The sequence below is a fragment of the Cheilinus undulatus genome, linkage group 10, assembly GCF_018320785.1.
Source record: "Cheilinus undulatus linkage group 10, ASM1832078v1, whole genome shotgun sequence".
Lineage (NCBI taxonomy): Eukaryota > Metazoa > Chordata > Actinopteri > Labriformes > Labridae > Cheilinus > Cheilinus undulatus.
Genome location: NC_054874.1, coordinates 28,136,313 through 28,160,475, shown reverse-complemented (window position 1 = coordinate 28,160,475; position 24,163 = coordinate 28,136,313). Strand labels below are relative to the sequence as shown.

At 40.9% G+C, this 24,163-nt stretch overlaps 1 protein-coding gene across 1 annotated transcript in view; it reads left to right on the top strand.

The window, feature by feature from the left end:
- spock1 (SPARC (osteonectin), cwcv and kazal like domains proteoglycan 1) overlaps window positions 1–24,163 on the top strand; it is a 205,514-nt gene that overhangs the window by 129,818 nt on the left and 51,533 nt on the right. The window contains exon 5 of the mRNA XM_041797800.1: window positions 916–996. Within this exon, the coding sequence (XP_041653734.1) occupies window positions 916–996 (81 nt within the window). The remainder of the gene's footprint in view (window positions 1–915; window positions 997–24,163) is intronic.

Here is a 24,163-nt window from a genome sequence, read left to right as displayed (position 1 = left end):
TTTCCATACTAATCAACTAAGAGGAAAAAATTCTTTCTTGACCTTTTTATGCCCTTTTATGCTACACAGGCATATAAAACTAACATGAGTGAACTCATTCCGATCATACCAAGCTTTATTTTAATCCAGGGGGAACAGAGAGAGGGCTTAATGTGAATGACACGGATACGGCTTTTACCCAGTTAAACATTGGTCGACTTTTCAAAGATTTATGACCACCTTGTATTTATCGCTGTCATCCACAGTGACTGACACTGTTTCTGGTGAGAATTACATTTGAAATTACATTCTTTTTGACACCAGACAAGACATGTTTTCTTAACATCTCAGATAAGTTCTTTTAAGTCTAGAATATAAAACTGGCAACAGTTTATACTGATAATCACAGGCTCAGCTAAATTACATTGGCCCAGCCAAAACCTTATCCTTGTGCTGCACCTGTTGAGAAGCTTTTAATTAGACTGATATGGTTGTAAATAAAAAGTTTATCTTAAGACACAGACTGTAATAATACAGCAGACAGAGAAGGAGAGTAAGAAACAGAGAGAGCTCGATCCCTTATTTAACACACAAGATCTCTACGGTGTTAAATAGCACAATCATTACTGTTGGCAATCATCACAGGTCTTTGTGATGTAGATACTGTATGAAACAAGGCTTATTTACAAAGAAAGGGAGCAATTTTGCTCCAAATTTATGAATTCACTCATTTACATACATGCAAACAAAAGAGGCACATCCAGTTCACCTTCTATTTAGCAGTGTAGTTTGTGTTGATTTCCCCCTTTGAATGTGCTCTGTGGATTTCACACATCTTTTTCCTTTCATTTGCACAGGGTTAGTGTATGCAAAAGTAGCAAAATCCTTTTGTGAGTCAGCTCCTCAGAATTTAAATTTGTTTTTTCTTTCTTTTAGAACATGGAGCTGATCCTGGTAGACATGGAGACCCAGGAACCAAAGCTCACTCCAGCCAGGCTAAAAAGGCGGTACAAGACGGTGAGTTCAGACAGCATCATTTTAATAAGGGAGATTTATGAATGATTTTAAGGTAAAGCCACAGAAAAGACTCCAGATTTAAATCATTTGAAAACCTGTTCCTACTGATACATCTGACTTGGGTAATAAAATTCAGCTCTGATGTGTACACATGATATTCAGCTGTATAATAATTTCATTGCTGAATGATTTGTCCTTGACTCACAGTTTTGTCTTTGAGTTTTTATAAGAGTTTGTCAGGTTTAATGAGGAAGTAAAGCCCTTGGTAGTCGGTAAATGTTGTTTCAGATGGATTGTTGCATTACTTTAGTTCGAATTGCTCTTGTCTACTGTCAGCAGTGATCCTAAAAAAAACATGAGTACAAAGAAGCACTGTTTTGCACTTTTAGTTCTCAGTCCTGTCTGAGGTTGTGTGCAGAGATGTCTGTGTGGACTAGAGAGATAATAAAGCTTGCAGCTCGATGACTGAACACGACACGATGATCAAAGTAAGCTTGTTCAGCAACAAGAAGCTATTGTCATCATTGGGTTCAGTACTTACATCAGGATCTATTTGTGGAAGAAAACATGAAACCAGAAGTTTCAGATTCATTGAGTGTATTTGATTAACACTTTACTCCTTTAGAAGAACACACAGACAGTTCTTGTTCTCATGTTTGTTAGTGAGTGCAACAACAAAGGATTCCATCAAATTTAACTGATGTTTAAAGAGAGCCGTAGCCAAATCTCTGATTGAGGTTGAGTATTTATAACATCAGTGAGTCATTTCAGCCTACATGTTGGGGTTGGTGGTAAAGGTTTGCTTATTCTAAATTAAATCACAGGCTTTCCAGTTCAATATAGCTTATTTTATTTGCACAAAAATATAACATATTGAAACTACATGAGGAGAATATAAGCCCGTGTGAGGGTGTGATAGAAACTTGCTCATCCAACCATCCATCCATCCATCTGCTTCCCTTTATCTGGGGCCTGGTCATGGCCGGAGCAGGCTGAGCAAGCCAATCCATACATCCCTCCCCCCAATTAACACTTTCCAACTCCTTCTGGGAGTTCCCAGACCAGACAGGATATATAATCCCTACAGCACATTCTGGGTCTTCCCCAAGGTCTCCTACCAGCTGGACTTGCCTGGAAGACCTCCACAGGAAGGCACCCAAGATGCATCCTGATCAGATGCCCAAACCTCTCTTGCGATGCAAAGGAACAGCTGCTCTACTCCAAGTTCCCTCTGGATGTCTGAACTCCTCACCCTATCTCTAAGGCTAAGCCCAGACAGCCTCAGGTGAAAACTCATTTCAGCTGCTTGTATCCATGATCTCATTCTTTCAGTCATTACCCAGAGTTCATGACCATAGGTGAGGGTTGGGAAGTAGATTGACCGGTGAATTGAAATCTTCATCACTGTCTGGCAGAGAAACATGGCCTCAGATTTGGGGGTGCTAACTCTCATCCCGACCAGCTGAAGAAGCCAACAGAACCACATCATCTTCAAAAAGCAGAAATGGAATTCTGAGGCCCCAAACCAGAAACCCTCTTCGCCCTTGCTGAGCTTCGAGATCCTGTCGATGAAAATTACGAACAGAATCAGTGATGAGGGGCAGCCCTGGCAGAGGTGAACACACACTGGGAACATGTCTGACTTTGTGCTAAGAATGCAGACAAAACTATATCTTTGGTTATACAGGGACCTGATCACCGGACACAACGACCTGGGGCTGCATATTCCCACAGTACCCTCACATGACCCTCTGAGGGACACAATCATTAGTCTCCTCTAGGTCCACAAAAGACATGTAGACTACATGTGAAAACTCATGCTCCCTCAAGACATAAAAGATAATACACAATTGAATTTATTTCATAAAATTACAAATTTAAATGTTCAAAAAAACACCACAGAAGAAAAGAAGTGGCGTTTTAAATCATCTTTTTGAAGTCAAACTGTAAAAACCTGAGTCAGTTTTTAGGAAGTGTTGCTCTCTTGATGTAAATTTCAACAATCTTTTGGTATGTTTGTTCAGAAAATGGTTTAACATGACTTATGAAAGCCACAAATCTCAGTAGCGCATGTATAAGTATGAGTAAGGCACTGGTGTTGACCCCGATGTAACGAATGAGCAAACACTCAGTTTTCCCTTTAAAAGGAGCAAAATGGATGTTTTTGAATTACAGTACATACTGTGTCAGCTTTCTCCCCATTTTTCTTCTGTCTCTCCGCTCTGTAGTGTGAGTCACTGTGTGGTGATGTGGCCTCGCTGGGAGTTTAATGGGTTCATTTTAGTCCACAGGTTATGTTTATAGAGGAAAAATGCTAAAAAAAGAAAGAAGAATTAAAAGGGCTTTAAATCCAGATAGAGAGAATAGAATTTGAGGCTTCTCTTATCAGTCATTTCACAGCATGCTTTAATGAAAAAGAAAAAAATGGGAGAGCTTTGTTTAATCCATCAGGTGCTGTTGTATGAAAACAATAACACTATTTCATATAAGTGGATAATGACGGGGGAGGAGAGGAGATGTAGAAGATGAGATACATGGTTCTGATCCTGTTTTATTCATTGAGAAGACACAAACTCACACACACACCCTTCAGCCTCAGATTAATGAATGCCTCTGTCCGGGACAGTGCAAAAACATTTAATTAACTCTGACACTGAAGGTGAGCCAAGAGGCCAGGTCTGTCATCCTCCTGTGTGAGTGTGTGTGTGTATATATATATATATATATATATACACATGTGTGTATGACTGCAGAAAAGAAGGAAGGGATTGTGATGTGTCAAACAGACAGAAGCCAGAAGAATTGGGTTGTAAATTCTGTGTGTGGTCCTCCTCCGTGATGTGTGCTCAAGTTGACAGAAGATCAAACTGACCCACCCTCCTCATCTGACAGCAGCACCTGGTCAGTAAGAGGAAGAGGAACCTTTTTTAGTGGAAGAAGGTGAACACTTGACATTGATCAATTGCAAAACCAGCCATTCTCTTCCTGCTTCACCCACCTGCAAACCATTCATTTTCTCAATCAAGTCAGTAATGCGGTGAAATAAGTAGACCAGTGTTGCTCAGCTACACCCAGCAACAGACGGGCAGCTTTCAGTTGCAGTTCCTCTTTATTATGTAGCAGTGAAAGCAAGAAAGCAATGCAAGAAAGCCTCTTTTTTTCATTAAAATTGCATTTTTCAATAAAATGAGGGATACTCTTCAGTACCCTTGTGTCCCAAACAACACCTATCACACTGTGATCACTGACATCATTTGGAAAAAGGACAAGAGACATATTTTTATGAGAAATACTTATCAGAACCAAATCAGTCAGTGTTGATTTTTGTGGACATTTTAATTTTTGCCTTGTTGGTGACTGAATTAACTCTGTCAAATTTAAAACATCACATTGGGCTTTAAACACCTCAGAAGCTGGAGAAGGCCAGTCCCAGTTTAAGTCCCCAGCCAACACAAGTTCCTTGAATTTCAGTTTAGACAGAAACGTTACAAGAGTGTTCAGAGAACAACTCGGAGCAGATGGGGGCCTATAACATCCCACCAGCATAATATGGTGATCTTTGGACACCTCTGCATCAAGGGCCAACAGATCCAGCTCTTTACTCACAGACTCTGAAAACAACAGTTGTAGACCAAAGTTGGACTTAATATAAATTGCCAACCCACTACCTTTTCTTTGGGGGTCTGTGTGAAACACATTATAACCATCAATAGAAATGTCTTTATCATGAACAGACTTTTTAAGCCACCTTTCAGATAAGACAACGATGTCTGCATTAGTTGAGTTGATCCAGATTTTTATCATGTCCAGTTTGGAAAGCATGCTCCTTGCATTAATATGTATTATCCTAAGACCAGATCATAATTTAAAATCAGCAGGTGTAAAACACTTTACAGGAGTGTCAGGTCCAGGGTTTGATTCAACATTTCCTGATGGCAATAACAACAGTATAAGGATTTTGCACTTATTGTTACTATTTTCAAAGTGAGCTGCTTGAGCAGGTGGGGAGGGTGCAGCAGAAGAGGCAGCGCAAGGTAAAAATGATTTTTCATAATAAGTAGAGTGCAGTAAGAGTGCAGTGACTCACTGTCTTTAAGCAACCATTTGAATATATCCAGAGTCAATATAGACAAGCCGCCAAGAGTGAAGGGAAATACGCCTGCAGTGTTCATGCAAAAGCGAGAGAAACTACAATTGACAGGCAGAGCACTCCCGCTGCAATGACGTGCACCCCGCAATAGCGCTGCAGGCGGTTGTGGCATGATCATGCAAGAATAGAAAACACAGCACCATGAGTAGCAGCATCATGGTCTATCCAGTGCCAATCTGCCACAGAGAAGGGACCCGGGAGACTTGAAGTTAGGTCTTAGCCTCACACCCGGAGCGGGAGAGTCACAGTAATATCCACAGAAATGCTCACAGAGAGAAATCCTCAGGATGCCGACAAGGATTATCGGCACAGTGAAGCGGTATCAAGTTACTGAGTCGCAAGTAACAGTGGAGCCGGACACTCACCAGGACTTCTTCCCGTTGTGTGGTAGCCAGCAGAGGCTAGATCAGCTGCTGTTGGTGCAGCCTACTGAACATCCACACACCGGCTTGGCTGCTCACAGCATGGGTTGTGCAGGTGATCCTCCGGACTCGCTACCCTCCACCCGAGCTGCACAAGTGATCCACCAGGCCAACCAAAGTAGCTTCTGACACCATACAAGAAGTTCCACTGGACCATGCGTTTTAATTCCAGGACGAGCCCAACAATTTAAGGCTGGTCCATGTCTGTCCTGTCCGCATCTGGTTTGCAGAGCCTGCAAAACCGGCAACTGGCAAGGTTTTTGAAAAGTACAAGTCAGGTGATGGATACAAAAACATTTCTAAGGCAATAAACATCTCCCCGGTGTTCAGTTAAATCTATTATCAAGAAATGGAAGGAATATGGTGCATGTGTAAATCTGCCTAGATCAGACTGTCCGCACAAACTGAGTGACCATGCAAGTAGGAGAGAGGCCATCAAGAAACATGGGACTAATCTGAAGGAGTTACAAGCTTCAGCAGCTGAGAGAGACTCTGCAAACAACAAATGTTGCATGGGTTCTTTATCAGTCAAAGCCTTATGGGAGAGTGGCAAAGAGAAAGCCACTGTTGAAGAAAACTCATGGTAAATCTTGACTAGAGTTAGCCTGAAGCCATGTTTGAGGTTTTGAGGTAGAATGGAAGGTCTTTGGTCTAATGTGACCACAATGGTGCTTTTTGGCCATCAGAAAGGCTCAATGTTTGAGGGACACCAAACACTGCAAATCACCACAAACAAACCATCCCCACTGTGAAGCATTGTGGTGGCAGCATCATGTTGTGGGGATGCTTCTGGGCAGCTGGCCCTGGAGGGATTGTAAAGGTAGAGGGTAAAATGAATGCAGCAAAATATAGTAAAATCATGGAGGACAATCTTATTCAGTCTGCAAGAGAACTACAGCTTTTGCGAAGATTTATATTCTAGCAAGACATTGACCTGAAGCGAACAGTAAAAGCTACACAGAAATGGTTTAAAGACAGCAAGGTGAATGTTCTTGAGTCAATGGAGAATTTTTGCTAGACTTGAATGGGCTGTTCACGCCGATCCTCGTGCATCCTGACAGAGCAAGAGCAGGTTTGTAAAAAAAATAATAATAATAATACTTCTGAATACTTCTGAAATACTTCTGCTACTGAATACTTATTTTATATTATATATTTTTCTTAAATATACATGACTTTGTAGAAATCTGTTTTTACTTTGACATTAAAGGGTTTTTGTTGTGTTTTTGCCAAAAAAGTCAAATTATCATTAATTATTATTATTAAGAACAAAAATTTTAGTCTTGTCAAAAGGACCAGGTGAATACCTTATAGCATGGTTAAAACTTGCTGTTATTTAGAGCTGAATATTTTGACTTTGGGGTTGATGTTACATTTAAAAAACTCCTCAAGCACCACCTGTTCACCACAGCTTACAGTCTCTCCTAAACCTGCCCCCTACATACACTCAACTTAGTGTTTGTCTTTTGTGTTGTGTCTTGTTTTCCACTCCTCTGTAAAGCAACCTTGGGTCTCATGAAAGGCGCTATATAAGTCAAAGCTATTAATACTATTATTATTATTATTATTATTATTATTATTCAAAATGTCCCATTACAGCAGATTTTGTGTGTAGTTGTGCTCCCTCCAACCAGGTAACTTGCGTGCATTCTGTCATAGAGAGCTTTTAATTTTCTATGACAGTAAGAATTGTGAGCATGCCTCAAGCTGAGAAGGTTTCATATAAATGTATTCAGGTGTTTACAATGAGTGACTTTCACCTGAAATAAATGTCGCTTTCTTGGTGTGTGCTGTCCTTAAATGCTCCTCTGCTTTCAAGCTGCCTTCAAAGGCCGTTTTATTATTTTCCTTCACAGTGTTCCCTTAAAAAATTAGCTGCCAGCAACTGCCTCACAAAACATCCTCTTTTGGAGCTTTTCAGAATTAAGTGTGTGTGTGCATATGCTGCAGTGTGTGTGTAATGGTTCTGTGGCAGTGATGAATATTCAGTCTGTAAGCGATAGTCAATAGCCCTCTTCTCTCCAGATATTTTTCTCTCCCGCAAGCCACTGCGCTTTTTTCTCTGACATTCAAACTGAAGGCAGCCTGTTTATCTTCTCCATTCCTCAGCTACATCCACAATAATATGATTGCCCATGTTTTCAATAATTAATTTTATGGATGGTGAATCCGTTCTATCTCTGCATCATCCCAGAGGCCTCCTCCATTTCTTTCATCCCTCCATCATTCCTCTCTGTCATCCTCTAGTGCCTTCACAGGCCAAACAGTCAGACCCCAAAGAGCGTTCACAAAGCAGATAGACAAGGAGATTTTATCTCCTCCTCATCTGTTTGCCTTTTTTCTCCCTCACTCTCTTCTTCACTCTATCTCTTGTTTTCCTCTGTAGCCCCCCAGGTAAAAGAGAAGAAACACCTTTTTAATTAGTTTATCAAAGCGTGAAAGTGATGCTCATTTTTCAGATAACAGTGGAGAATTTGTCCTTTGGGAACAGTTGTTGAAACTCATGTTTACTTATATCAAACTTGTTTATTTGCTATTAGAAACAGTACTTGGGGAGAGCAAACAATGGAAAGCAATGGAGCAGGATGTCTATAAAGAATGCACACACACACCCATACTTAGAGATTACAAAAACACCCTGCTGACCCGTGTCCGGCTCAGCAGCAGCAATTAATTTAAGGTCACCCTTTGCTGTCTGACGGGGCTTGTTGGCGACACGGCCTCTGTTATTGGACTCGAACTATCTTTGTTATCCAATCACTGCTCTCCATTCTGGCCTCCGTCCAGCATTAGAGGACGCAGGAAGAGTGTTTTTATCTAACCCTGTCTCTTCCTTGTCTCTTGAGGAGCACTGAGGGTGAAAAAGGATGAGAAATACTAAAGGAGACAAAAAAGTCAATGAAAAGGGCAATTTTCAGTCAACTTTAATTGTTATAAAATCTTACAGCTGTAATTGTAATGTGTTTCCTGGTGGGCATGAACTGGGTAATGTTGAGGCAATTAAATGGCTGAGAGATATTTTCAGAGCTGGATCTGTCAGGAACATTTAGAGCCTGTTTGCACTTTCACTTGTGTTAATGAATAATTGTACATCAATGCAGCAGTGAAGGTAACAGTGGTTCAGTTACTGTATGATTCAAACCTCTACTTCATTTATTGCAGTGTTGCTCACTGAAATTCCTATACAGCAAGGATCTCTAACCTTTTTCATCTGAGAGTCACTTTAAAAATGGCATATATTTCCTGCATTTATTTCCTACAGGCCTTATCTATAAGACAAAAACAATCTTTCTGATAAGCACATAACAGAAATGATCACTGTCATTTATCTCTGGAAAATCAGTGTCGTATTCCAGTGTGTAATATGCGCCTGAATCCCATCTTAGGAGCACAGGTCCTTCTTTTCATTATGCGAGCCATAAAGAACTATTTTTTCTTACCTTTTCAAACTTGCAGATGACAGTCTTGTCTCTGGCCCTGATTGGTCACTATAGCCAAGAAAACAATAGAAGAAGAAACTGGAGCATCACTATTGGCCAACAGGCTTACTGGAAGTTGTCTTCTACTTCTGTTTCCATAGTTTTTATCACAAAAATCATAATAAATAGTCACGATATCATGGATTTAGTAGCGTGGATTTGTTGTATCAAAGCTCTGAATAAACATTGCGCTTTGCGGCTGGACTAAAAATGTTTTGAAAGCGATAAGAACGCCATCCTAGGTAGACAAAAAGGTGAGCTTCCGATAACAATTTACTCTATAGAGATCCATCTCATGTTTCCTGAGATATTGTAAATAACATATTACCTACTGCTTAGGATTGCTGCCAATCCAATAGGGTCTGGGGGTTAAATGACAGTAGATCATGTAAACGGGTATGTGCACATCACATACCCGTTTGTGATGATCTGTTTTTATTGTTTTAAATACATGTCAAATGACAGAACACCTACACTTCCTAAATAAATATTTATAACTTACATATTGCAGCCAACATCAAACACAGCATGCTTCAGTTAAAACTGCACCATATAAAGGTGTTGAATCGATAGAATGCTGTAAAATGCAATTTAAAAATATACTTTATTTTGTCCTTCTTATTCTAGAACATCTGAGTGCTAATGAGTACAAAATTAAACATTTTATCCTCGCATATCAGCATGCAAATGTTCTTTAGAGTTCTCTAGAAATTATTTTCTCAGCTAAAAAGAAAATCAACAGACAAGAAAACTGAGTGTCAGAATCTTAAAAACTATGTAAGAGGCTTGTAAAGCAAATACCTTTTTAACGACAATTGGTGAAAGACCCCCCCAGTGACTATTAGATTAAAAGTGTTCCTTTAACAAAGAGGTTGTAGTTTCTTTTCTCTTTACCTCAGCTGCAGTCTTCTTTTTATCAGGGAAGTTTTGGGTGAAAAGTATACCTGTAGATCTGTTGTTTCTGAAGCTTTTGTACTTTTCAGTGCTTTCACATGAAAAAATGACGGAAATTGTATTGTTTTAAAATATTTTAAAGTATTTAGGTTAGTAATAAATAGATTGGAAACTTTCACACCAACTCATTCACTCCCATTCACTCACTGATGGCAGAGGTTGCTATGGAGAATTGGCCATCAGTATTAGCTAATCCCATTCGTATGCTTCCATACCCATTTACATGCCACCGACAAGGCAGTGGCAGCAAAAAGAGTTAAGTGTCTTGCCCAAAGACACATCCACATGTGACTGTAGGAGCTGGGGATCAAACCCACAACCTTCCTATTGCTGACTAGCAGCTGACTAGCAACTGAGCCACTTCAACTTTAAAATCTTCACTTTGTTGTGAGACTGTAAGTTTTAGGTATGAATCAGTTTGAATGTCAGAGGGATAAACTTTCATTCCAAGATTAAAAATGAAAACTTGACATTTACGCAAATAAAAAATACAGCTGTAGCAGAAACAAATGAACTCATTTTGTTTAATGTCAGAAAAGTATATTTTCATCTTTTGCATGCAACTTTTTATACACAGAAGCACAACGCTGAATAATAATATATCTATTAATTTTCTCATGAATGCAGAATGTGTCACATTCCCCTCTGACCGGCTGTGTTTGCATTTGGACTCCCTGTGGACACCAAGCTGTGGGTGGAGGAAGGGAGGGAGGAGGACTTAGGAAATCGATATGTAAATAGATTTGGTACACTGTTGGGAATTGGACGTTCAATACTTAAAGTCACATAGTAGAGGACTGCAACAGTAGTAAGAATAAGGGCAGGTTTGTGGGTTTATAGCAGCTTCTTACAGTATCTAAACATCCCTGTACATTTAAACAGAGTTTTCAATCCCTCAAAGATAACAAAACAAAAAAACAAAAATAAAATGTGCTTATATAAGCTCATATTTTCCTGAGTTTAATAATGACTTTGATCTCTGCGTTCTAGCAGATGAAACTATAATATCATAGATTTTTTTCCTGGATGCAGCAAACTTTTGATTTCAGCAGGGTTTATATTTCCTTTTATGTCCATGCTGTGCCAGCATGAGGTTCCAACCAAGGAATATATTGATCCCCCTCAGTGCACGAAAGCAGGTCTGACCAGATGGTAGCTGGGATGATGCTGGGCTGGGTTTGCATCCACGGCAGAGCTGTCAGTGCTCAGCAGTGAAATGTATAACATACATTTCATAATGTTTGCCATGTTAAAAGTTTTTAAAAGTCAGATTGTAAAAGTCTCACCACAATGCTATCTTGAAGGATCCTAAGTTCTCAAACACAGCTGTCAAATAGTGACGAATGTTGCTAATGTTTATTGTAAAACCATCAATCCATAAGCTACACCACTTATCCTGTTGGGGGTCTCAGGGGCCTAGGCCTATTCCAGCTGTCATTTGGTGAGAGGCAGGGTACACCCGGGACTGAACTGGTCATTGTAAAACCAATAAAATCATATAAAGAAACTATTGCATTACATAAAAAAAACTGCTAATTTCAACTTACTGACACCATGCAATCATATTCATGCACATGCACTCTGCAGATACTTCCCAGACTTGCTGCTACAGTCCCATTTACCAGCCTCCTGACAGTCACTTTACACTCTGCAATGAAAGAATCAAAATCAGTGGCCTAATATCACACTGCAAGAGAAAGGCTGCATCATAAATCTGATATTGGCACAGATTTAAGATCACATTTACCTAGTATAACGTGTCTGCTGGTATCAGTAACCGATCTGATTTTTCAAAAACCCACCTCCTTTAAATTCTTGTTTGTTCTTATTGAAACACTTTGCACATCACAAAAAAGCATAATCATTAGTCCAGCTTCAACCAGTTTTTAAGGAGCATATCAAAATCAACATTTTGTTTTCTGAAATTGTACTCTATATTTCCAAAAGTATTCATTCATGCATCCAAATAATTGAAATCAGGTATTCCAGTCACTTTCATGGCCACAGATGTATCAATCAAGCACCTAGGCATGCAGACTGTTTCTTCAAACATTTGTGAAAGAATGGGTCGCTCTCAGGAGCTCATTGAATTCCAGTGTGGTACTGTGATAGGATGCTACCTGTGCAAAAAAAAGTCTAGTCGGGAAAGGACCTCGGTCCTAAATATTCCACAGTTAACTGTCAGTGGTATTATAACAAAGTGGAAGTGATACTCAACCACGAAGTGGTAGGCCACGTAAAGTGACGGAGCACGGTCAGCAGATGCTGAGGCGCAGAGGTCATCAACTTACTGCAGAGTCAATCGCTACAGACCTCCAAACTTCATGTGGCCTTCGGATTAGCTCAGGAACAATGTGTAGAGAGCTTCATGGAATGGGTTTCCCAGCTGCATCCAAGCCATACATCACCGAGTGCAATGCAAAGCGTCGGATGCAGTGGTGTAAAGCACGCCGCCACTGGACTCTAGAGCAGTGGAGCTCTAGAGTGACGAATCTTGCTTCTCCATCTGGCAATCTGATGGATGAGTCTGGGTTTGGCGGTTGCCAGGAGAATGGTACTTGTCTGACTGCATTGTGCCAAGTGTAAAGTTTGGTGGAGGGGGGATTATGGTGTGGGCTTGTTTTTCAGGAGCTGGGCTTGGCCCCTGAGTTCCAGTCAAAGGAACTCTGAATGCTTCAGCAAACCAAGAGATTTTGGACAATTCCATACTCCCAACTTTGTGGGAACAGTTTGGGGATGACCCCTTCCTGTTCCAACATGACTGTGCACCAGTGCACAAAGCAAGGTCCATAAAGACATCGATGAGAGAGTTTGGTGTGGATGAACTTGACTTGCCTGCACAGAGTCCTGACCTAAACCCGAGAGGACACCTTTGGGATGAATTAGAGCGGAGACTGAGAATCAGGCCTTCTCGTCCAACATCAGTGTGTGACCTCCCAAATGCACTTCTGGAAGAATGGTCAAAAATTCCCATAAACACACTCCTAAACCTTGTGGAAAGCCTTCCCAGAAGAGTTGAAGCTGTTATAGCTGCAAAGGGTGGACGGACATCATATTAAACCCTATGGATTAAGAATGGGGTGTCACATAAGTTCATATGCAAGTCAAGGCAGGTGAGTGAATACGTTTGGCAATATAGTGTATTTTAGATTGTTAGATGGGATATGTGCAAGTGTAGGACAGCTGCAAAGTAAAAGCAATTAGAGAAATATTCTGGTTTTAATAAGAGTTTCTTTAAAGAAATGGATAATTCACTTCTTAGATTTACTATATGGATAGCTGTGAGGTCCACAGCGTCTCTCTTGGATTCAGGGCTGGTGCTCCAAAAGTTGTTTTTTGTTTTTTTTTTTGTTTTTTTTTTAAGCCATGCTGTAGCAGATTTACTTTGATGTTGAGGGTCATTGTCCTGGTGCATCACCCAACTTCCTCTGAGCTTCAGCTGGCGGACAGCCTCCCTGACATTATCTTGAAGGATACCTTGATAAACTTGGGAATTCATTTTCCCTTCGAAGATGGCAAGCAGCCCAGGCCCTGAGGCAGGAAAGCAACCACAAATCATGATGTTTCCTCCACTGTACTTCACTGTGAGGATGATGTTGTCATATTGGTACTTGGTGCATTTTTTACACAATACATAATGCTGCATGTTCTTCCTACACCCAACCTTAGTTTCATCAGTCCACAAAACATAAGTCTGATAGCGTTGTGGAGTGTCAAGGAGCACCTTGACAAACTTCTGGTGTGCAGTGATGTGTTTTTTGGAAAACAGCTGCTTCCTCCATGGTGACCTGCCAAGGACACCATGCCTGTTTAGCCTATGGTAGGCTCGTGAACAGAGACATTGACTTGTTGCAGTGATCCCTTTAAGACTTAAGCTGTTACTCTAGGCGCCTTTCTGAGCATTCTGCGTTGTGCCCTTAGAGCTGATGTGGCTAGGCACCCACATCTAGGGAGAGTAACCACGGTACTGTATCATCTCCATTTGTAGACAGTTTAACTGTGGACTGGTCTTTGAGGTGATTTTGTAACCCCTTACAGTCTTATGCAATTCAACAATTCTTGTTATAAGGTCTTCTGAGATTTTTTGTTCTTGCAAGACATGGCTCACATCAGCAGATGCTTCTTGTGAAGAGAAAACTCAAAAAATTAGCTCTACACCTGGCTCAAATCTTGTTGAACTAATTGGACTTCAGCTGAAAAATTGCTGTAGAAGAAAGAAATGTTCTTTGTTGTAAATATACCGCCATCACTCGCTCATTTTTTCCACTCTTCCCTGCACAAAAATATTGGATTGTTCTACTGTCTCGTGTCGGTACCTTATGTTATCTGATCAACAATTTTGAGCCTTTTTAAAGTTTTAAGTATAAAAGTTGTCTCAGCAACAGACTAGTGTGTTTTTTCCTGCTCCCACCATGTTTCTGTCTGTGGGGCAGACATGCACAATAAGACAAAAATCCCCCCAAACAGTGAGAGACAATCAGATTAAATGTTTAAATGGATGCTGATCCAAGTGACTGTCTGCATAAACCACCCCTTCAATCGGAATGAAATTTCTTTCCAAATGAGCTGGATCTAAGAATTTAATTCAGAATAAAGTGTCGATGAAGCAGTTATTTTTCAGATCAGGCATTTTTTCTGATTGCAAGTGGTCCGTGTAAACATAACTAATGATTGGTTCAAGCCATGAAGTTCCTTTGACCTCACGGCTTGATTTTTTTCTCTGATATGCATTGTCAGCTGTGAGGCCTTCTATTGAAAATTGTGTGCTATTCCAATCCTGCCCAATCAATTAAATTTCCAACAGGTGGACTCCAAGGTGTAGAAACATCTCAGCAACAATTCAGAGAAATGGGATGCACCTGAGCTCAATTTCAAGTGTTGTTGCAAAGGATCTGAATAATCATGTCAATGTGATACTTCTGTTTTTTAATTTTTCATATATTCGAAAAAAATCTGAAATTCTGTTTTCACTTTGTAATTGTTTTGGATACTGAGTGTAGATTAATGAGAGAAAAAATGAACTGACAGTACTAACTGTAGCATCAGACTGCAACATAAAAAACAATAGAAAAAAGGTGAAGGAGATCTAAATCTTTTCTGAATGCACGGTATAATGAGCTGTGACTTAATGCTGACTAGAACTCAGAAGCAGAGCACTAGCAGGTCACTGAAAGAAACTGGTTTGAGCAGGGAGACATGAAATGTGGGGTGAACGTTCAAAGAGCGGGGTAATTTTAAACGTACAGCAGTGGAATTTATCACGCTGTCAATCTCGAAAGGTCTGATGAAGTGGGGTGCCAATTTCCATGATTCTGTCTGCAAGAGGAGGTCCTTGGTGGAGAGCCAGACCCGTTGGCCTGACTGGTAGTCGGGAGGAGGGGAACGATTCCTAGGCGCTGATTCCTTTCAGCAGTGCACCGAAGAGCAGCTGTGGTCGTCTTTCAGACCTCCTAGACTCACCTGAGGTGTTCTTCTACAGAGGGCACCGCCACTGCCTCTTCCTGTGTAGGGAACAACGGGGGTTGGAAACCATTAGCCACCATGACGGGGGACATACTTGTGGCCAAGCAGGTGAGGGAGTAATGGGCGTATTTGATCCAGGGGAGGTGAGTCACAGCAACTCCAGCAACCTTGCTGTAGTCTCGGATGAATCTGCGATAAAAGTTGGCGATGCCCAGGAAACGCTGTAATTGCTTCTCGGATCAGGTTGTATTTGGCCACTGGCAACTATATACCCTAGGAAGCTGACAAAGGAGACATGAAAGTCACACTTCTCAGGTTTCACGAAGAGCTTGTTCTCTAGGAGGTGCTGAAGGACCATGTGGACATGCTGGTGGTGTTCCTCTAGGTCTCTGGAGAAGATCAGGATGTCGTCCAGGTAAACAAAAACAAAACAGTTGGGGTGTCCTAGGGGTGTGTTGAAGGCCACTTTCCACTCATCGCCCCTCCGCATTCGGATAAGGTGGTAGGCATTCCTGAGGTCCAACTTGGTGAAGACGGTAGCTTTACAGAGTGGCTCAAAGGAGGGATCGATAAGTGGGAGAGGGTACTTGTTTTTCACGGTGATGTCATTTAACCCTCGATAGTTGATACAGAGGCGCAGTGACTTGTCTTTCTTGGCTACATAAAAGAAGCCAGCTCCCGGGGGTGAAGAGGAGAGTCTGATGAGGCCTGCTGCCAGTGAAGTGGTGATGTACTCCTCCATGGCCTCTCACTCAGGATGTGACGGGTTATACAGCTGACTAGAAGGGAGGGGGGCACCAGGGAGAAGTTCGATGGAACGGTCATATGGATGGTGAGGGGGTAAAGACAGAGCCATGTCCTTACTGAAAACCAGTTTCAGGTAATGATATTCTGGAGGTACTTGTGACAGGTCAGGAGTTACAAGAGGGGAGCTTGCAGGAAGTGGGAATGGCCGACCTCCAGCAGTTAGCATGACAGCTAAGACTCCAGATGGTGATGGAGGAGGTGGACCAGTCTACCTGGGGGTTGTGCCGTTTCAACCAAGGGAGGCCAAGAACCACTGGAGATGCAGTGGAATATGGCTGGATGTTTTCATGATGATTTCCAGAGACAGTGAGGTTTAGGGGAACAGTCCGACTAGTAACATGGGCTATCAACTGACCATCCTGAGCATTAACTATTTTTTTTGGGGGGGGGCAGATGAATCACTGTTAGTAAGAGGAGGAGGCTGTGAGTGAGTACTAGGGGCAACTGGAGTAAGTACAGGTGGTGCTAGGCTACAGGAACGGCCTGCTTTCTCTCTGTTTCTCTCTCTAAGACAATTATCCAACCTAATAGCTAGAGAAATAAGCCCCTCAAGAGAGTCAGCTTCATTTCGGAGAGCTAACTCATTCTTTAACGGTTCAGATAAGCCCTTGAAAAACACACCCCGTAATGCTTGCTCATCCCACCCACTCTGAGCAGCTAGAGTGTGAAAATCAATGGAATATGTTGCAACTGAGGACTATCCCTGATGTAAGGAGAGAAGCCATTCAGCGGCTTCCTGTCCCTGCACTGGATGGTGAAATACCTTTCTTTTCTCAGCAGTGAAACTTTGGAAAGGAGCTAACACCCCAGAATTACTCTCCCATAAGGCTGTAGCCCACTGCACCGCCTTTCCCCTAAGCTAATTGATAACATATGCTATCTTCACTCTATCAGAAGGGTAGCTAGAGGGCTGCTGGTCAAAAACAACATTGCATTGTAGTAGGAAACCTTTACAGGTGACTAAATCACTGGAATAATGCTCTGGAGGTGGCACATAAGGTTCTTTAAGGAGAGGTTAAACTGGAGTTTGAGTAATGGGAGTTGTGGGATTGGGGAAGGAGGACTGGTGGCAGAAGGCTGTGTTGAGAGCTGGTTGAGCTGAGTGTTGAGCATAGCAACATTAGCACTGAGTCCTTGAAGAGAGTCCATTATCTCACCTAGCATTTGGTCATGTCTTCCAACTAAAGCACCCTGGTTGGAGAGAGCCTGGTGAAGAGTGTTCATGTCTGCTGGATCCATTTCAGGTCCTAGTATTCTGTGACGTTTATGCTGATTAGGACCCAGAAGCAGAGCACTAGCTAGATGATGAAGAGGTTTGTTAACAAAGGTGCAAACAATGGTGAGCTGGCTGGTGGCAGGCAGAAACTGACAGGGTTTTGGAGGCACTGCAAGAAAAAGACAGCAGGATTAGAAAAATCCAAACTACAAAAAATCACAGTTGAAATCACTAGTATAGGCACAGCAGTGGTTGAGAGTCAAGTTGCTACTCAGTAGCTGAAGGAATACTCTGACAACTGAAGCTTCAATCCAAGGTGGTAAAAAGGAGATCCTGACTGGCCAACAACAAGCTGCAGCTGAGAACCTTGATGAGCTGCAGCTGAGACTGCCAGTTCTGCCATGCCCAGCCAGCCTGCAGAGAGAAATAACAAAAAAAAAACCCAGACAGCCTCCTCTCCAACACAAAACAATGTCTAAAAGCACATGTAAACAACGACCATGAGCATTATTATTGTGTTATAAATGTATAGATATTCCGAACTACTTGCACTCATTTGTTAGTGATCTGCTGTTATTTTGTACACTCACTGCCCTCTGCTTCAGCTCTGCCAACTCATCCATCTGTCTACCCACTACAGAGTGTTAACCCAGCCCCCAGGGGTCCTCAGTCACCCTTACACATGGCCAAGGACAATGGTTAAACACATTTGTGGTGGCAGAACTGTTGCTCCTTATTAGAAACTATAACTGCAACATTATTGAAAACATGCCCATCTTTCCTCTCCTTTATCAGCTACGGATTCTAAAGTATTGTATCATTGATGTTTTCTTTCAAGCAAAGTCTCATGAAGAATCCTAATATACATACACACTGGCTTGAATCCTTCACACTTGTTCATTTGGCATAGTCTTATCAGCATTAGACAACCTTGTCCATTTACATAAAATCAATAGCATTTTCAGTGTGTAGGGTGTGAAAGGGAGCTTTATTTGGCACTTTGGGATGAGTGGATATGCAGTAAGGCTTGTCAATTCATATTGCTCACGGATATTATTAAAGCACACACAAACAAGAACAAAGTCATGCTTAAGATTAGAGAAAAGAGAGCAGGAATAAAGGAGATGAGAGACTCTTACTGTGGTAAGTGAAAGAAAGGTGGCAAGAGTGTGCTGCAGTGCGCCTGCATTACAATTGATTGGCTGGTTTAACCGCCAATGCTGCTCACTCAAGCTTTAAATAGACGAATAAAACTCTCTTTTAGCCTAGACTCCTCCATTCACTCCTCTTCTTCCTCCCCCTCTTCGCCTTGTCACTTTCTCCTCATTCCATTCTCTGCTCTTCAGTCTTCTCTTTATTTCCCTCACTTCTATCCTCACACCACAATAGCAAAAATGATTTCATGCTTAAGGCATCACTGTCTCTTCAAAGTAAATCCCTTATTGTTAATGAAAATATCTGTAGTCATGTGATAATTTTTTTGTGTTTATTTATTTATTTGTAGAAATGCTGCTAGTTTGTCGCAGGGTGGAGGTCATACAATAATCCCAAATTGTCCTCCAATCCTCTGTTAACCAGAAATGAGCCTCCCTTTCCTCCAAGTCCTTCTCTCTCTATTCTCTCCTTGATCCCTTCATCTCTCATTTCCTCGCCGTGATAAAGTCATTTTGCAGCAAAGTGAAATAAGATGGTTTTCCAGCAGCTCTGATAGATGGAGGTGAGGACAGGCCCAAATAAGCAGGCACTGGAAGCGCACAGCAGAGTGGACAGCTATCACGAGGGAAGGTTGACATTTCATCTCTCTGCATTCAGGGAAATATGAGCGGGCACACAGGCTTGTTAATATGTTGTTCTATCTATGTATGTGTTCTGCAGATTATAAGAAAACTAATGTGCTGCTTAGTGTGCTATGAATCTCTTGCCTTCTGACATTTACCATCTTCTTTGTGTGCTTGCTCTTCTAACTCCAAGATAAAGAAAAATCTCCTGTATCTTTTGACAAAAACACTTTTAGAAGTTACAAATTAAAAGCTGACATTCATTCTTGTAGACGGTTTGTTAGATTTAAGGCATACTGCGAGCAAGAAATCTGCTTCCGTGTTTGCCTCTGTGACTGATTAAACACTGATAAAGCAGCATGTGAACATCGTTTGATCAGGTCAGAATAGTTGATGTTCACAGCAGACACCAGCTGTGACTCAAACACATCCCATTAGGCTCCTAATGGAGACAGGGCCACTCTCGTTTTAGGATGTTAGCCACCACATGCTAATGTCTGGTGCGTAAGGCTTTGATCCATAAACTCTGTTATCTGTCTTAATTAACTAGGGTTTTAAATGAATTTTTGGTTTGATCACGATGGTTAATAAATGTACTCTCTGTGTGTGGTTTAAAATCATGATTGTCTTTGATCATGATATAAAGCTTCAGCTTTTTTGTTTGTTTTGTTCATTATTCAGGCTTTTATCTTCTTTCATACATCTGGTACAGCCTTGGTGATTTGGTCCCAGTGACCACCAGTCCACCCATACTAATGAAGGTAACAAATTCTCCTAGCTGTAACAGCAGGGTTAACTTCACATTAGAGCTTAGACTGCAGTCAGTTCCAACACAATCATGAAACAGTAACATAACATAAAACAACATCTAATGTAACATAATATACAATTTCTTTGACTCCAAGTTCAACAAACACAGACCCACCCGTGCTTTTATCATCATCATACAGCCCCTGCAATCCCTTCAAGAACACACCCATTATCATCATAATTCAGCTCACCTCTCAGTGAGGCCCAGCTTGCTCTTTCAGCCTTCTGTTATCAACTCTAACCAACAGGAATAGGCAGTAAAACAGTACTGTGGGGAATTCAAACATGACCACTACCATGAAGACAGTACTGTGTAATGAGTGCATGCTTATAATAAATGCACTGAGTGTGTGTCTATTTCCAGCAGCAGCACCATTGCTTGTGTGTGAAGATGCTATAAGAGATTGTTTTCTGTTTTTAAATTTATTTAACAAGAACCTCATTAAGATCAAGAATCTCATTTACAAGAGTGCCCTGGCCAAGACAAGCAGCAGCACAATAGCATCACAAGTCTATCTACTATCTGCTCTCAAGATCAAAGCGTAATGGTGGTCTAGTGTATCTTCCTTAGCAAGTTGCTTTGCATTACCCTGGTGCTCTTGAGCCCTCTCGTGCAGCATTCTTGCAGCTCACACATCCCAAGTTTCATAGCATACTTTCTAAGGTACATCATAATAGAAAGAGCAGGAAATTCTTTCTTGCACAGACAGTTGTATGCTCATTTAAAAACAAGGCAATACATTTAGGCAAGGAGGCTTATTCAAACTCCACTGAACACACTTTAAACACAACATATACATAACACAGCAGAATACAAAGGCAGCATAGTATTACATTAAAGCTAGGCACCAGGTCCTAAAAGCAAATACTGAATGGTAGTAAGTGGTACCTGCAGTATGAGGTAACAGACTGACTTCTAAGTGGTCTTGCTGATTAAGTTATTTAATGTAAACTTGGATAAACAATTTGTAAAGATGTTTTTCTTGGTATTAGGGAATTTGTATCTCTGCCCTGTAGGCAAAAGTCCAGAGTGGTGATTTAATGCATGGCTGTGGTCCTTTAGATTTTTTTTCCATTAAAGTGTTTGACTGCCTTTTTAGGATGATGAGACAGTTAAGTTTGTTTGCAAGCTGTCATTGTACAGCCTCATTTAACCAATTTGGAAAGCTACTGCCACAAAAGTCTACTACCATGTATCTTCCAGCTCACTCATATCCCATTTCTTCACTTAATTTCCCAATAAATCCTTGTAAAAAGAAATGTGCTCTTGGCTGTAGAGGTGCACTGGCATCCCATATTCACCTGTCCTATTTCAACCTTGGTATTCACCTGGTCCATGACTGGAAAACCTCAAAAGACTGTTTCCTGAACAACCTTGTCCCATGTATTCACTGAACCTATCCAACTGTTCAAGTTAATTAAGACATAGGCCATACCAATTCCTTATATATTTGTCTATCATTATTTGTTGATGGTTTGTTCCATCAACAACACTTGAGTATTTGACTGAAAGAGTCACCACTCGACCATCTAACTCTATCATTCAACTATTCACTGGCAGCCATTGTCCCTCCACTCCTAATTCCCATGTTTGAATTCTTTTCCCTTTTTTGCCTTCTTAGTCTCCACACACACTTTTTTTGTTCAGGCTACTGATTCAGCTTAGTTAATTTCAATCAATTCCATGTTGATGCTGGCTTCTTTTGTTTTTTGTGTGCACCCTGAACTCGCAGTCTTCAATCATAAATCAGCTGACAAACCCATGTGCCTAAATCTGCATACTAAAATGCCCATCTTAACCTCTGTCTCAACCTATAGGGCCAGATTATACATCAGTTCCAGGCCTGCCACCAAGGTCATACCTCTGTTATGATACTGTAGTACTTTATTTCACTTTGACTTTTGTTTTTATTTTTTACTTATCAATGGTGGTTTGTTAGTTCAGGTTTCATTTTTGAAAATGCCTGTTTTTAGTTTACGTTTTCTTACTTTATTAGTTTTAGTTTTGTAACATAAGAATCTGGATTAATATCCAAAAGGACGCATTTTCATTAGGCCAGTTGCCCCATACTGTGCTGTGGCACGATAGTCCTCCTTGCCCAGTCACCTGCTGACCTGCGCTCACATTGCTCCAGGCCCAACCAGGTGTTAGCATGGTAATGCACAACATCACGACATGACACACAGTTTACAAGAAGCACGGTCACAGAACTGTTATGATACTGAAACACAGACAAAATAACATTAGCTTCACTCGCTGTTGGTTGTTTTTGAACTCATCTTGGTCAGATAAAGCCTTCTATCATTTCACCGTTCAAAAATATTCAATCAATTATTCTATGTTTGTATAGCACCATTTCATAGCCAAAGTTATTTCAAGACACTTTGCAAGGAGGGCAGGTCTGGACTGTACACTTTGATGTAGACTATTATTATAAAGACCAATGCTTATTATCATGAGCTCAGCACTAGCAGTATTTAGTCTTGTTATGGTGGCGAGGAAAACCTTCCCTGTAATGGACAGGAACCTCGAGCAGAGCCAGACTCAAGTTGACAGCCATCTGCCAAAGCTGTGCTCAGGTTGGAAAATCCGTAGGGGGGTGGGTGAGAATCAGGTGGAAGCAGAAAGAGGGACAAGAGAAACAACAAAACAACAAATGGAAGATACATTTATAGCTGTAATGGCCATAAAAGAAACTCCTATTGTGAAGTATATGGATAGACCATCAATAATGATAGTAGAAATGTTTGTTGAAATAAACAATAACCACCATGATTGCTAGAAAACAGAACAATGCAATATATGATAAGCAGCTAGGATGATGATGACTGAGAGAAAACAATTATGAAAAATTACAGAAGTTAAAGTATGTTAATTGGGCTCAAATTAACAGGGTTTTAAACAGTTCTTAAATTCACTTAAACATTAACTTTGTCCATGCCAGGGCAAAGGAACTGTAGAGTGCTTGAGCACAGTATGGAGCACTCACACACTAATGCAGCAGGATGGACTTTGGGTCAAACGTCCTCGAGCATGATACACATTTCTTAATGTGATACCATCCTTATACTTTGCTCGTAGCTTTATTTTTTCTTATTCGATGTATGAATATAGTCTAAGCTTAAGAATTTAAGAACTGCAATAAAAATTATACATGTTACTCTATGACTTATTTGTTTTAGTTTTGTAAAAATGCTATACACTGTCAGTTTATTATTTCAGAAAAGTCTTGTCTTTTTTTTTATTGCATTTGAAAAAACAGTGTTGACTGTCAAGTTTCTTTTTCAAAATTTCCATTTAGATTAAAGGCTTGGGATCCACTCCCTCTCTCTGAATAAGGAAAAGGGCCATTCGATTCTGGTTTTACACACATTCTTGCCAAGTTCTCCTTATTTATCACCTATAATCAGATCATTATTCCAGCTTTTACTACTGCAGCATACGGCTTGAAAGGCAGCCAGACTGGGCATCTCAGATCAAACAATTCAAGCCCTTTGACACTAGTCCTCTCAGACATGCTGCTCCTACATAAGCACAATCTCTTTTGTCACCCAAAAACTCACTTTTAGTTCTAGGACTCATTTTGGTGATCCTCATCAGTTTAGACTCCTAAATTTCCCATATAAATCCTCCTTACTGAGTTCCCACCTACCTAGGCTTCAGTATAATGCATCTCTAATAGCTTTAAATAGATGCTTCCTCCTCCACCTTAATCCCAATCTTCATATTCCTTCAAACATACTTCCTTTTTTTATTATATGTAAACATGTGGGGTGTGGTCCTTGCAAGTAAAAACCTATTGTCTCTCTTTTACTACCACTGTGTCTTTTCCAGCTCCTCTACTTCAGTTTTTTTCTTTTCTTGTGTCTGTCAAAGGAAAGTGGGTTTGTGCTGTTAGCCTAGTGTGAAATGACACAATGCTCAGAGTCAATGAGCTGCTTTGATCTTTTGTCACCCTGGACACCAGCCAGCTGTGCCTGGCTGCCACAGCGATAATGTCACTGCAGAGATTGATTTGGAAGAAGATGAGGTTGACACTCAGGGAGAATAGTCCTCATTAAGCAACTCACACTGCGGAAAACTCTAT